This window comes from Camelus ferus, chromosome X (assembly GCF_009834535.1).
Source record: "Camelus ferus isolate YT-003-E chromosome X, BCGSAC_Cfer_1.0, whole genome shotgun sequence".
Classification (NCBI taxonomy): Eukaryota; Metazoa; Chordata; class Mammalia; order Artiodactyla; family Camelidae; genus Camelus; species Camelus ferus.
In genome coordinates this window covers 52,203,319-52,219,993 of record NC_045732.1, presented here as the reverse complement: position 1 = coordinate 52,219,993, position 16,675 = coordinate 52,203,319, and the positions used below count along the sequence as shown (strand labels likewise).

The 16,675-nt window shown below is 32.2% G+C and overlaps 1 protein-coding gene across 4 annotated transcripts in view; it reads right to left on the bottom strand.

The window, feature by feature from the left end:
• BRWD3 (bromodomain and WD repeat domain containing 3) overlaps positions 1-16,675 on the bottom strand; it is a 120,347-nt gene that overhangs the window by 47,944 nt on the left and 55,728 nt on the right. For all 4 annotated transcript variants that reach the window (XM_032474383.1, XM_032474384.1, XM_032474382.1 and 1 more), the window contains exons 11-15: positions 15,832-15,932; positions 13,572-13,612; positions 10,470-10,574; positions 9,266-9,419; positions 316-450 (exon numbers count right to left, since the gene is read on the bottom strand). In XM_032474383.1, the coding sequence (XP_032330274.1) occupies positions 316-450; positions 9,266-9,419; positions 10,470-10,574; positions 13,572-13,612; positions 15,832-15,932 (536 nt within the window). The remainder of the gene's footprint in view (positions 1-315; positions 451-9,265; positions 9,420-10,469; positions 10,575-13,571; positions 13,613-15,831; positions 15,933-16,675) is intronic.

Here is a 16,675-nt window from a genome sequence, read left to right as displayed (position 1 = left end):
CAATAATTAGGAATATAGTTTAAACATTAATTTTTTTGTAATTTTGGTTAGTGTTAGCTCCAAAAGCTTATTAAATTTAGGTTTCTACAATTTAGAGCTGGGAACCAGAATTTGGAAAATGCTATAACCACAATGAGTCACCCTAAAGGCATAATTCTCGACTGGCCTTACTCTCAGTTCTTCAGTCAAATTCTAAGTTATTATATGGATTTAAACAGAGGTGACAAGAGGTTATTTGGCACTAAGTATACTTTAATTACCAATTTGTCATAGAAAAGTCTGTTTTAATATGCACTAAGCATAGATTTTTCTTACCATGTTAAAATAATTTCGAATTTTGGTCCCCCGGTCAAGGTCCCAAATAAAAACGTTCCCATCATGACCTGCCGAAAGTATGATCCTTTGATCAAATGGATGTGCTTCCAAAACAAATACTTCATCATCATGTCCCTGTGATAAAATCAATAATAAAAATGAAAAGCAATACCAAATATCTGGTTATTTGGTTAAAAGATCTCAGGAGTATGTTATCAACCTGGTTAAGATGAATTCATGCACACAAATTTAATAGCATTTACTAAATGGACACTATAAGAAATAGTTCAGTTAGAGTTCCTTATATGTTTAAATGCTGATTTCATAGAGTATTCAGTAAAGAAGAGACTCAAAAAGGTGTTTAAAATCAAGATAGTCTGAAACAGTTACATTTTAACCAGGTCCCTGATGTAGAATTTGTATTTCTAGGACTCTGCTATTTAAAAGGACATAGAATATGTAACAAACAAAATTTTTATTAACACCAATTCTGTCAGTGATAAGAGACAAACCTTCATTGTTCTTTATCCAGAACACTCTATCACTGGTATTCATAGTGTACTTTGGGAGGCCCTATCATACATTCAAACAACAAAGTATAGTGGCTCTGCCCCTAATCTACTTCATAGCTAAAGGTTTCATCTAATATGCTATCTGAAAAATGGGTCTGCTCTTAAAAAAACTAAATTTGAAAACCAATGTCCTATGTATATGTTTCCCTTTCAATAAAACAAGGAATATCACTATCTTTATAGACCTTAGATCAGGAGTCTGCAAACTATAGTCTTCAGGCCAAATTCAGCTCCCCATTGCTTATGGACTCACAGTATTTGAGCTAAGAATGTTTTTTACATTTTTAAAAGGTTGTAAAAAAAAAAGAATATACAACAGAGACCATATGTGGCCTACAAGGCCTAAAATATTTACTCTCTGGCCTCTCAAAAAAAAAGTTTGCCAACACCTGATTTTGATCATTGTTGATTTTTCTTAACTCCTGGCTAGAGAATACATGATTAACAACAGGCTCCAAGTCTTGGAAAAGCATGCAGAACATCCTGAAGTTACATTTCCCTCAGGAACACATCAGCATATTACACATAAGAAGCTTCTACAAATAATCATATATACTAACAGAAAACTCCCCTAACTTGGGAAAGGAAACAGTCACCCAAGTCCAGGAAGCTCAGTGAGTCCCACACAGGGTCAACCCAAAGAGGAATATACTAAGGCACATAGTAATTAAATTCACACAAATTAAGGATAAGGAGAGAATATTAAAATCAGCAAGACAAAAGCAACAAATAACATACAAGGGAACTCCCATAAGGTTATCTGCTAATTCTCAGGCCAGAAGGGAGTGGCACAATATATTTAAAGTGCTGAAAGGGAAAAACTTACATCCAAGAATACTCTATCCAGCAAGGCTCTCATTCAGACTTGATGGAGATATCAAAAGCTTCAGAGATAAACGAAGGCTAAAAGAATTCAGGACCACAAAACCAGCTTTATAACAAATGTTAAAGGAACTTCTCTAGTCAACAAAGCACAAGAAAAGAGAATAAAAAGAAGAGGGAAAAAAAAACCTACAAAAACAAACTCAAAACAATTAACAAAAATGGCAGTAAGAACACACCTAACAATAATTACCTTAAATGTAAATGGATTAAATGCTCCAACCAAAATACATAGACTGGCTGAATGGATACAAAGCAAGACCCATATATATGCTGTCTACAAGAAACCCACTTCAGAGCTAGAGACACATGCAGGTCGAAAGTAAGGGGATGGAAAAAGATATTCCATGCAAATGGAAACCAGAAGAAAGCTGGAGTAGCAATACTTCTATCAGACAAAATAGATTTTAAAATAAAGACTGTTACAAGAGACAAAGAAGGGCACTACATAATGCTTAAGGAATCAATCCAAGCAGAGAATATAACAATTATAAATATATATGCACCCAAGGTAGGATATATACAGCAACTTTTAACAGACATAAAAGAAGAAATTGACAATAACACAATAATAGTAGGGGATCTTAACACCCCACTTACACCAAGAGACAGATCATCCAGAGAGAAAATCAATAAGGAAATACAGGCCTTAAATAACACATTAGACCAGATGGACCTAATTGATATCTATGGAGAATTCCACCCCAAACCAACAGAATACACATTCTTCTAAGGTGCACATGTAACATTCTCCAGAATTGATCACATGCTGGCCAACAAAGCTAGCCTCAGCAAATTTAAAAAAATTGAAATCATACCAAGCACCTTTTCAGACCACAATGCTATTGGGATAGTAATCAACTACAAGAAAAAAACTGCAAAAACTGCAAACATATGGAGGGTAAACAATATGCTACTACACACCAGTGGATCATGGAAGAAATCGATGAGGAAATCAAAAAGTACTTTGAGACCAAAGAAAATGAAAACACAACAATCCAAAACCTCTGGGATGCAGCAAAAGCAGTTCTCAAAGGGAGGTTTATAGCGACACAAGCATACCTCAGGAAGCAAGAAAAATCTCAAGTAAACAACCTAACCTTACACCTCAAGCAGCTGGAGAAAGAAGAACACATCCCAAAGTTACTAGAAGAAAATAAATCATAAAGGTTACAGCAGAAATAAATGAAATAGAGACTTAAAAAAACAGTAGAAAAGATTAACGAAACTAAAAGCTGTTTCTTTGAAAAGATAAACAAAATTGATAAGCCTTTAGTCAGATTCATCAAGCAAAATAGGAAGAGGGCCCAAATTAATAAAATCAGAAATGAAAAAGGAGAAGTTACAACTGACACCACAGAAATACAAGGAATCATAAGAGCTACTATGAGAAGCTATATGCCAACAAAAATGGCAATACAGAAGAGATAGACAATTTCTTAGAAAGGTACAATTTGCCAAGATTTAACCAGGAAGAAATAGACAATATGAATAGACCAATTACCAGTACTGAAATTGAATCAGTAATTAAAAACCTCCGAAGAAAACAAAAGTTGACGACCAGATGGCTTCACAGGTGAATTCTACCAAACATTTAGAGAAGAGTTAACACCTGTCCTGAAACTATTCCAAAAATTGCAGAGGAAGGAACACTTCCAAACTCATTCTATGAGGCCTAATCAGCCTCATACCAAAACCAGACAAGGATATCACAAAAAAAGAAAATTATAGGCCAATATCACTTATGAATATAGATGCAAAAATTCTCAACAAAATACTAGCAAATCTACTCCAACAATGCATAAAAAGGATCATACACCATAATCAAGTCAGATTTATCCTAGGGATGCAGGGATCTTTCAATATATGCAAATCAATCAACGTGATAACACCACTTTAACAAACTGAAGAATAAAAACCATATGATAATCTCAGTAGACACAGAAAAAGCTTTTGATAAAATTCAACACCCATTTATGATCAAAACTCTCCAGAACGTGGACACAGATGGAACACACCTCAACATAATAAAGGCCATATATGACAAGCCTAGAGCTAACATCATACTTAATGGGTTCCCTCTAAGATCAGGAACAAGACAAGGATGCCCAATATCACCACTTGTATTCAACACAGTTTTGGAAGTCTTAGCCATAGCACTCAGAGAAGAAAAAGAAATAAAAGGAGTCCAAATTGGAAATGAAGAAATAAAACTGTCAATGTTTGCAGATGACATGATACTATACATAGAAAACCCTAAAGAAGTGACCAGAAAACTATGAGAACTCATCAATGAATTTGGTAAAGTTGCAGGACACAAAATTAATATACAGAAATCAGTTGTATTTCTATACACTAACAATGAAATAGCAGAAAGGGAAATTAAGGAAATGATACCATTTACCACCACGACAGAAAGAATAAAATACACTGGAATAAACCTACCCAAGGAGGCAAAAGACCTGTATGCTGAAAACTATAGGACACAGATGAAGGAAACTGCAGATGACATAAATGGAAAGATATACCATGTTCTTGTATTGGAAGAATCAATATTGTTAAAGTGGCCATATTGCCCAAGGCAATTTACAGATTCAAAGCATTCCCTATCAAATTACCAATGACATCCTTCACAGATCTGGAACAAAAAAATGTTAAAATTTGTATGGAAACACAAAAGACCCCAAATAACCAAAACAATCTTGAAAAAGAAGAACAGAGCTGGGGGAATCATGCTTCCTGACTTCAGACTATATTACAAAGCTACAGTAATCAATAGAGTATGGTACTGGCACAAAAACAGACACATAGATCAATGGAACAGGATAGAAAGTCCAGAAATAAACCCACGCATGTATGACAAAGGAGCCAAGAATATACAATGGAGCCAAGACAGTCTCTTCAATAAGTGGTGCTGGGAAAACTGGACAGCTACCTGTAAAAGACTGAAATTAGAACATTCTCTAATACCATGTACAGAAATAAACTCAAAATGAGTTAAAGACCTAAATGTAAGACCAGATACTATAAAACTCCTAGAAGAAAACATAGGCAGAACACTCACAGACATACATCACGACAATCTATTTTCTGAACCAGCTCCTGCAATAATGGAAATGAAAGCAAAAATAAACAAATGGGATTTAATTAAACTTAAAAGCTTTTACACAGCTAAGGATACCATCAACAAATGAAAAGACAACCTACAGAATGGGAGAAAATATTTCCAAATGATGGGATTGACAAGGGACTAATTTCCAAAATATACAAACAGCTCATACACCTTAATGTCAAAGAAACAAGCAACCCAACCCAAAAATGGGCAGAAGACCTAAACAAGCAATTCTCCAATGAAGTCATACAAATGGGCAATAGGCACATGAAAAAATGCTCAATATCACTAATCATCAGAGAAATGCAGATCAAAGCTACAATGAGATATCACCTCACACCAGCCAGAATGGCCATCATTGAAAAGTCTACAAAGGACAGATGCTGGAGAGGGTGTGGAGAAAAGGGAACCCTCCTGCACTGTTGGTGGCAGTGTAGATTGGTGCAGCCACTATGGAGGACAGTATGGAGGTTCCTTAAAAAACTGAAAATAGACTTACCATGTGATACAGCAATCCCATTCCTGGGCATATATCCAGAGAAAAATAAAATTCAAAAAGATACATGCGCCCCAATGTTCATAGCAGCACTATTTACAATACCCAAGACATGAAAACAACCCAAATATCCATCAACAGATGACTGGATAAAGAAGATGTAGTAACATACATACAATGGAACCCTACTCAGCCATAAAAAAGAATAAAATAATGCCTTTTGTAGCAATATGGATGGACCTGAAGATTATCTTTCTAAGTGAACTGGGCCAGAAAGAGAAAGAAAAATGCCATATGACAGCTCTTAGATGTGGTATCTAAGTAATAATAATAGTAGTAGTAGTAGTAATAATAATAATAATGGCACAAATGAATTACTTATTATTTATAACTTAGATGATTGATTTCTTGAATATGTCTAAGCACATTTGACTGTCCTTTATGATTAGATTATCGCATTCTGTTGATTCTTATTTTGTTTTTGGCTTTATTCCTTTGATAATTATGTAAATTTAAAAAGCTAAAGCTCTAATCTGTTCTTAGAAACAATGATCAGTACATATATGTAAACTAAAAAAAATGTGCAGCATATTGTACATATTGTATTTACATGCAATGTAATGTATGTGTGCAGTCAAACTGTAATAATTCTACCTAATAAAACTGAAAAAGGAAAAAAAATGATCATATATTGTGAACCTAAAAAGTGTATTTTATCTCAAATCATACAAAAATAGAATAATATTCTACCATATTACCATTATGGACAAAAATATAGTTTACTGAAAAATAACTGCAGGCTGGCTCAAAACATAAAGCATAAGATGAGGAGGTAAAATCCCATTACAATAAATACCGTCACAAAACTCTTTTCCCAATGACTAACAAAAAATATTTCTTTGTCATAACAAAATCTCTTGTTGAATAATCAGTTTGATATAGTAAATACTTTCTCAGTTTCCTAAGCAGTAAACAATAAAATTACCCTACTAAACTCAAATGATAATGATACAACTATATCAGTGTACATTAAGAAACAGAAACTTATTAAATAGGGGGGTTTATTTTTGGTTACAAGGACACAGTCACTGGGTTACAGGAAACAAAACCTAGTCAAATTCAGTAATGTCTTAAGATTTATCGTCTGCTCAATTTTTATTTATTAAACAAACACACCTCTATTTCTACCACTGCCACAAAAATCCAAATTATCACCATGCCCGATCCTAGCGAGAATCCTACAGCACACCCAGAGTCATTCTTATATCCATTCCAAACTATTCTTTACTCTGTTGCTAGAAGTGCAAGGTATTTTTTAAAAGAAAATTTACATGTTATCCCTTTGCTTTTAAACATTTTAAGGTTGTTCTTTTAGTCTTAGGACAGATTCTACAAGACCTTGAATGGTCTGGCCCCTGTCCATTTATCCAGTCCTATCTGGTGACACTCTTTCTACTATCTGTGCTCTAGCCAAAAATTGGCTTTCTTTCAACTCCTCTCTAAGTCAAGATCTTTGCACAAGTTTTTCCTTCTTCCTGGAGAGATCCTTCAACCTCTTTACATATGAAATTTACCAAATATTTATTGATCCCTTACCATGTTGAGACAGAAAATAAACAAAGAAATTTAATAAGAAAGCATCAAGCAGTAATAAACACTGTGAAGAAAATAAATAAAGACAAAAACTGGGAGGCTACTCTAGATTATTTGGTCAGGGAAGGCCTTGTCAAGGAGGTGATATTTAGGCTGAGAGATGGGTAATTTTTACCTATCTTATAAATCTTAACGTAAACTTCACTTCCTCAGAAACTTTGTCTGACCCTTCCAGATCAGGTTTAGCCATCTTGTTAGTAATTTGCATTGTGCTTTGATTAAATGTTTGTTTCTTTGTTTTACTTAATAGGCTATAAACTCCAGGAGGACAGGGACTCTTTAATTTACCATTTATACCTAACTCAGTGGCTGGCATAGTGCACAGTCAGTAAGTATTTGCTGAATGGAAGAACTTTACACCCTTCTAAGATCCTGACACACAAATTGTTAACAAATAAAATATAAATTCTATACCAAAACTAAGTAGATTTGACAGTTACAAGGACTAACAATAGTCTGTTCTAAAATTTCTTCAGTAAAATTCACTGAAAACAGAAGACCCATGAGTCAGTCCATAGGAAGTGTACCACTAAACAGAACTCTAAATTTAGGTACTTACTAAGGCAGAATTTTACCTGAATTTATAAAACCAATGTCTACAACATGGCCTTTGAAATTGTGATTTTTAGAGATAAAGACTTGTAGCCACTGGCCATATGTGTGGCTGAATAAGCTACAAATATGTGGCTAGTAAGCGTCTGAAATAAAAATACACAGCTAGTACAAACTGAGATGTTCTATAAGAATAAAATACATACTGATTTCAAAGATTTAGTATGAAAAAATAATGTCAAATATTTCATTAATATTTCTTATATTAACTACATGTTGTAAAATGATTAAAAAAAACTACATGTTGAAATGCTACTATTTTAGATATATCAAGTTAAATAAAATATATTATTAAAATTAATTTCACCTGCTACTTTTTACTTTTTTATTGTGGCTACTAGGAATATCAGTATTTCATATATATGGCTTGTAGTATATTTTTATTGGCAAGTGCCAACATAGACAAATATTTCCTAATAAGTAATCAAGCAAACAGTATAGGTTTTTCCACTCATATTAATAGAAACTTATATCAGGGAATAAGGAAAGCCAGAAATAAGATAAGCATTGGTTTAACAGATAAAAGGAAGAATCTAAAACTCCACTAACACAGTGTTAGGGTTTTACTTAGGAAGGCGGACTTAGTAAGTATATAAAATTCAACTGCAAATCCTCCTGAAATTAAACCAAACTTTAGAAACCTCAGAGGTCTTAGAAATGATTATTTCACACGGGAGTCAAGTAAGCATGATACTATGGTATACAATAAAGAGAACTGAGCCATAAGAATTGGTTTCTGGTCCCTATTACTACCGTGTACACCATATGGCAGTCACTTGGTCCTTAAAGCACTTATGAATCAATATCGAAGCAGACAGGAAATAAGGCTTTTAAGTGGAATTTAACTTGAAGTCAGCCTTTAACCATGATAAACACAAACATTAATCCCACCCATGTGAGCTCTGCTATAATCCTATCAATTTTTCACACCACAAGTATTGCAGCCTTTTACTATAACAAATTCCTTCTTTTAAAAGAAAGAGGTAGGGGAGGGTATAGCTCAGTGGTAGAGTGCTTACCTAGCAATCACGAGGTTCAAGGTTTGGGGTTCAACCCCCAGTACCTCCATTTAAATAAATAAATAAATGCAACCTACTTACCTCCCCCACCCCCCAAAAAAGTATACTGTGCTGTATGTCAATTATATATAAAAAAGCTGGAAGGAAATTTTTTTCTAAAAAATAAAAATAAAAGAGGAAAAGGCACCATTTTCTCCTACTTCCTCTTTCCTCTACTTCTTGCATAAACTAATATCTGAAGATACAATATATAGGATACACTTGTCAAAATAAAGTCAGCTCTATCCTTAAAACATTAACAGAAAAAAAATCCCAACTCATGCTAAAAGCAAAATAACTTATGCACCTTTGACTGCATATGCTAACAGAATAGATAAATAAATATCAGACCTTGAAAGGATCTTAAAAAGTTTTCATACTTACTTTTAGCAGCTACACCATGCGCCATGCCTATTTTGTAGATATGTCCAAAGAGGTACCCTGAATAACTATTTCACGAAGGGATAGTAAGTCATATAAAGTAAACTAGAGTACTTAAATATCCTGTCTTCTAGAATAATGCCCTTTTTGACTATTTTAATTATTCTAAAAATAAGATACTTACAGATAAAGTATGAAGAAGTTGGCCTGTGATAGAATTCCACACTTTCAAAAGGAAATTGTTCACTGCAGTAATAACTGTGGTGTCATAGCGATCCCAGGCCACCATAGTCACCTTAAGTTTAGTGACCTTGTCTTCTCCAGATGGCAAATTATTCCTAAACAAAATAATTCAGGACTCATACATTGTAAATTTTGAACAAAGGTGCATCTAACATAACAAATTACGACAAAAATCTCTCTAGGAGCATGCAATTTTTCAGATTAAAAAAATCCTAAATGATACTTTTATGTACTTGTAAAATAAAATAATAAAAGTAATTATATAGAGTAATACATAAGATTATTTTAAAGAGGAAAAATAGATGAAATGGCAAAAATTTTGTAGTTATATGAGAACAACAACAATAAAGTGAAACTAGAAAGAAATCTACAAATATCTTAAAAAAATAAAATACAAGGTTATGTTGGCTACCAGAAAATATGAAGAAAAAATACAATGGACCATCTATTTCTTTAAATACTAATTCTTTTAAACTAATAGGTCTTGTAAAAAAATGCAGTAACAAACTCAGTAACTTTTTATTTAATTGAATATGACATTATCAGTAGCTATGACTACAAAGGCAGTTCCATATTGTTATTAGTGGGAAGATAATTAATTTCAGGATCCTACTCTAAACAAAATGTAGTATCCTAAAGAGGAATTTAAGTATCTTCCAATCAACAGTGAAGATGATGAAACAGAATTCTGATTAAGTGTACTTATAATGTTGAGTAGTAATGCTAACAATATGAAATATTATAAAGGTACCCTCAGTAAGTTAGAGAAATATTTAAACATATGATGACATTTAATAAAGATAACCCTGAAAGTACAAAGTAGTATAGATAGATATTAAAAATGACCTATAGAAAATTAAGGCAGGGAATGGCTCTGTGGCTATTAGTAAAGCACAGAGATCCTTGCATCACAAGTGACCGGAATTTTGAATGAGTCAGCTATGTTCCTATCATCCAATCTGTCAATCAATGGCAAAATTGTGTTTAAAAGACTAAATACAGATGCAAACTTCATATCTACCAATTAACTCCAAACTATTTACTAATCTAAAAAGATACTTATTTTCATTATTAAATATAATTCAATAATGTAAAAGAGACTATATCATATAAGAACCACTAAAATATCTAACATCCAATCTTACCCAGTCATTTTAGTAGCCATATCTAGCACTATACTCTTCCATTCTTGTTGCTGATATTGCCAAATTCTTGCTGTTCCATCTCTACTTCCACTAACAAATCTTAAACTGTAAAGAAACAGTTAAAATATCCTTATTACCTTCCTCTAAAATGGAAATAATTATTTTTCTAACTATAAAAGTAGTATGTTCATCTGCAAACATTACTGGGGAGAATAAAAATGGTGCATTTTGGAAAACAGTTTGGCAGTTCTTCAAAATGATAAACAGTACCATATGACTCAGCAATTCTACTACCCGGTAAATACACAAGATAAATGAAAACATAAGTTCACACAAACACTTGTATATGAATATTCATGGCATTATTCATTACATGCCCAAAGGTGGTAACAACCCAAATGTCAACCAACTGATAAATGGATAGGCAAATTGTGGTATATCCATATAACTGAATGCTTGATGGTTCAAAAAAGGAATCAAATTCTTATACATGTTCCAACATGAATAATATGCTAAGTAAAAAGAAGTCAGTCACAAAAGACCACATATTGTATGGTTCCATTTATATGAACTGTCCAGAACAGGCAAATCTATAAAAACAAAAAGCAGATTAATGATCATTTGGAGCTGAGGGCTGGGGTATAAAAAGACTGGGGATTGAGAGCTTACTGGTATGTTATGCTGTTTCTTTTTGGGGTAATGACAATATTCTAGGGATATGGGATTAAGAGATAAAAACTATTATGTATGAAATAGATAAGCAACAAGGATATACTATACAGCACAGAGAAATATAGCTATTATTTTGTAATAACTTTAAATAGAGTATAATCTATAAAAATATTGAATCACTATGCTCTATATTTGAAATTAATATAATATTGTAAATCAACTATGCATCGATTAAAAATAAAAATAAAATAAAATTGATCATAGTCAAGGCTGCACAACCCTATGAATATACTAAAAACACTGAATTTTATGTGGACTGTATCTAAATAAAATTGGTATAAAAACATTAATTCACCTATCATTCTGTCACTGTTAATAATTTAGTTTCTATTTTTTCAGACTTTATTACAGACATACATATATAATTATATGTTTCCTTCTACAGGAAATAAAATTACACTACATACAATGTTTTACAATGTTTTCCCATAACTTGAATGCACACTTTGAACCCTAAACAATGCAGGGATTAGAGGCACCAACCTGCCCAGTGCCAAACAATTGAAAATTTGCATATAAGTTTTTACTCCCCAAAAGTTAACTAATAGCCTACTGTTAACCAGAATTACCAATAACATAAACAGTTGACTAACATATATTTTGTATATGTATAGCTACATATATTTTATATATTCATGACATAACTTTGTCTTAATTTTTTTGATATTTCTAAGCTATGCAGTTTGTGAGTTTTTTCAAATTGTCACAAATCTTCAAAAATTTTCCAATGTATTTATTTAAAAAAATCTGCATGTAATTGTTCAGAGCTGAGGGTAGGGGAATAAAAAGACTGGGGATCGAGAGCTAAATGGTATGGTATGCTGTTTCAAATCTACGTTTTTCAAGGGTCAACTGTATTTTGCAGATGTATTTCTATGTTTACAAATATAAAAACTATCATCACTTTTAATAAATGTTCAATAATATGGCTGTATCAAAATTTAATCAAGCCCCTAATGATGAATATTTATACTATTTCCAGTCTTTACTATTACGAGAATATCTCTATAAACGTCTTTGCACAACTTTATACATATGTTTCCTGAGTCAAAGGGTAGGCACATTTTTAAAGCTTTTAACATACTGACAAATTATTTCCCTGAAAAGATTAAAAAAAAAAAGTTTACAATCTCATCAAAGTTGTGGGAGAGTGCCTATTTTCCCTAAACCTTTTGGAATATTGGGTATCATAATTCTTTATTATCTTGTCATTCTGAAAGAAAAAGATGTTAATTGTGAAAGAAAAAATGGTTATTGTTATTCTAAATTGCATTTAGTAAAACTGGACATCTTTTGACGTGTTTATTGGCCACATAATTAATTAAGATAAAATAATGTTTCTCATTTAAGGAAAAAGGCAAGGATTTTAAAAATTCAGATATTTTTAGCATGAAAGAATAGTAGCGATACAAATCTTCAAATGTATAACTCAGTATAGTGCAATAAACCAATCTGAAAAGTTATTTGAAGGTTTTTTCACTCCTAATAGAAACATCATTCTTTGTGGATCATCATTATTTACTCTCTCATTTAATAAAGATAAACATATTCATCATAGTAATCACCCACTGTCCAAAAAGTATTTAATAATAAAACAGGTCACCCACATAAAATCTTTATAGACATATAAGGGTACAAATTTACACTAAGCAGTTAAATTTTTAAATCTATTCTAGGTGAATTTGTAGGCCAGGGCAGAAGATCATCACCTTTTGGGGACCCAACATTTGATAGGGCACATGAATACCTGTATATAATTTCTGAGTTTGCAGACATAGAAAATGTGTACCATACGAGTAGTAGAGACAGTAAGTGATACACGTGTTCAGAGGAAGCCAAGAAAGCTAAACTCTTGAGCAGTCAGGAAAGGCTTCAAGTAGGGCATAATCTTAGAAGAAAGACAGAACTTAGAGAAGATGAAAAAGAGAAGGGAGAAGGAAAATAAAGGGAAGGAGAGCATAAGGGAGGAGGAGGACATAAAAGGTATAGAGAAGGAGTGAAAGGGAGGTAGGATATGGTATTTCTGGGTAAGAATTGTGTGAGGAAAAGTATAAGCAAAAGAGTGGATGAGAGAATGTATATGAGATAAAACAGTAATAATTACTAAATCAATTGAGCTGGATCTAAGTATTTATATGGGGAATAGTAGATAAGCAAAGTAAACAAAAAAAGAAATCACTCAGAAAGGAATGGCTACTATTTGGATGGGACCTTAGAAGAGCTGGAGTAAGATGTCATCAAAGATAGACAAGGGCTTTTAGCCTAAGTAACTAGACAGAAATAAAATATCAATAGAAGTAGTGTTTTCTGAGGGAATAGAGGTAAAATATGTCAAACATCTGTTTATACCGATATGTACTACATAGTTACCTGTCTCCATTGTTACAGAACTGAACAGCAACAACTTTGTCCTAAGACAAAACAAGAGATTTTTGGTTAGAATTAATTTTTAAAATGAATAAAGTACTCTTCTCCTCAAATTCACATGCAAAAGCATCATGCAGTAGATTTTTTAATGCTATAATTTTCTTTTTTAAAAAAACTCTAATTTTCTTAAAAAAATTAATGAAAATTGAAACAATACATTAACTAAGGTGGAATACTTATCAGAAGCAATCTGAGACAAACCAGACATAAGCAAACCTGTTTCTAAACCATAATCAAAAAACAGTTCTGAATAGGTATTAGTTTATTATATCCTCCATAATAAGACAGCAGACTACTCTAAAGCAACCTTAAAATAATTCATCAAATAGTAGCTGAAATAAATTTCCCACTTAACTTTTTTTTTTAAATTTCAGAAAACACATCAATCATTTCCTGTTTCTCACATGGTCTATTTAACTATTTTACAATGGATTCATTTGACAGTCTATAGGTACTATAGTTTAGATACTGCTGTTTGAATCTTCCCTTATAATGATTAAATCATACTTTTACAAATATAATCTGTATTGTAGTGATGATAAAATTAAAGTACATTTTCCTTCTTTATTCCTGGATAATAAAGCTAAAATGTACCCTCAAATGTTGTCAAAATTTTCATAAAACAATAATTGAACTTAATTTTTAATAAAAAGCTCAGATATTAAATGTCTATATTTAATTATTTTTACATTTTAAAAAAGTATTAAACTGTCATCCTATGTTCAGTGGTATCTGTGATTCATACTGTTCTATGATCACTGAGTATTTATCTGACAGATTCGGGATTCTCACTGCCAGTTGCAATAATTGGTTTTAGTTGTTCTGGAAGAACACCTTACTTTCAATGACTAATAGCCACCACTGATTTCAACAGGGAATGTTTAAGTTTTCTGACTTTTTTTCTTAGCTGGGCCCCTGACAAAAAAACTCTATTAATCAATTTATCTTTCACCTCATCAATTCTTTCCCATTCATTTACTACCTCCTTCTCTCTCTGCTCTCAATAAATTTGACTGCACTGTATACACATCTTGCTTGGGTGGTAACAGTAAAGATACCACCATTATGTGCTCTACCACAAGTCAATTTTTTCCACTGGATAGTCTCAGGTTGAGATCTTTATATATTTCCTAAGTTTTTTTCTTTCACAATTTAAGTAATATTCCAGGATTTTAGTATGTAATAATAAGTACTAGCAAGGTGAGAGCTCAGCTTGGTTCAGTAATTCTTCATAAAGAGAATGTCCAATTATCTTTATACGATAAGACAAAAATCAGGACACTGTTCCTAAAAGCTTAAGGAGAAGGATTCTACCAGGGATCTCTTTTACTACAAATTTCAGGAACATGATTGATTCTGCAACTCACAAAGTATCTTTTTTAAAGAGTCATCTTTCAGAGAAATTGTGTGTTTTATTGATATGTACTAATGTGATTTCAAATAAGATGTCAACAGTAGTAGGAATAGTTAACAGTAAGACTTGCAATGCTAAGTATTTTCAAATGCTGACTATACAGCTTTGACAATGAGGCACATGAGATATACAGTGAGCTGAAACAGAAATACTCCCATATTCTACAGTAAACAATTATCTGGAGAAGAATTTTCGGAAACAAAGAGGAGGAAGAAATGAAAGGTACACAGGGATATGAATAAACAATAATAGCTCCAAGATTCCTGAAAAAGTCACAGGAGAGTGAAGATAGCTTGAGAGGAAAAGTGCCAGTTATCAATGGCTGTCACCCTAGGCATTAAACTGTTCCCTGTATGGAAGGCTGTTATTGATAACTAAGTGGCATTAGATTTCAGGAGTCTGATGACACACTGAAAACAAACAAAGATCAACAAGCTAAATTCAGTAAAAAGAAATTTTTTCCTAAGATATACCTTAATGTGTCTTCTAATAAGTATGTACATTTTAAAGTAACAAACAGCTTATATAATTATTAAAATAAAGCAGGCTAAAAGAGGCTTTTAATTAACTATTACTGTAATATATATTTTTTCTTTTTCCATAGTCAGATAGAACTTGTCTTAAATTTCACACTTGTCTTCATTACTAAAGAGACATCTTACCATATAGGTTTCCATACCAATCTATATTCAATTAAGGTTAGAGATCAGAAAAGTAGAAATAAAACCAACTTTACAGACGTGTTAAAAAAAGAAAGTAACATGTTTAAGTTTCTCATTTTGTTCTTACCGTATGTGACTCTAATTCAGCAATTTTCTCAGGGATCTCAGACCCTAAATAATATATTCTAATCACATGGTCAGTGCTGCCTGTTGTAATGAACATACCACCTAGAGGATTAAAAAACAAACATTGTACCAAGGAACTTCAAAAACTCTGATTGCTTCCTTAGTTATAGGCTACCTTATATTAATAAAAAGGCATCAAGAAACACAAGGTTATCTTCTAATCAATAAAGACATTTTAACATTTCAGAGAAAAACAAGTAAAACTTGAGAAAAGCAAGAGAAATATTTAAAAGACAAATATACAGTTCACCCAACAAAAATCCACCAACTATGCAGTAAATATAGGGTTTTGGATCATAAACATTAATGGTTAGAGGTTTGAGGAATTCATTTCTTTATAATTTATGTGAAAAAATAATGTTCCAAAATTATTTATAAAATGACCTATATCTACAATTCTTTTTATAGTAGCTATAGTGGTTGAGTGTGAAAACTCAACAGTTTTTAGGATGATGAAAAAATTCTACTGATATATGGTGGTAATATATGCAGAATAATGTGAATATACTTAATGCCACAGAACTGTACACTTAAAATGGTTCTCAAAATGGTAAATTTTATGCCATATTTTACTACAATAAAAAATAAAAAGTTAACTAGCATAAAATTCTTAGCAATAGAAAAACACTGTTTACATACTGTGAACGTGTCTTCTATATGGAACCACAGTACATGTTTTCTGAAAAGTCAGGGCACAATTTTAGTGTTGAATTGTGTATGTGTGAGTGCAGCATGGAGGCTGTACATTTTACCAACGAAATTCTGCATTATATAAAAACATATTA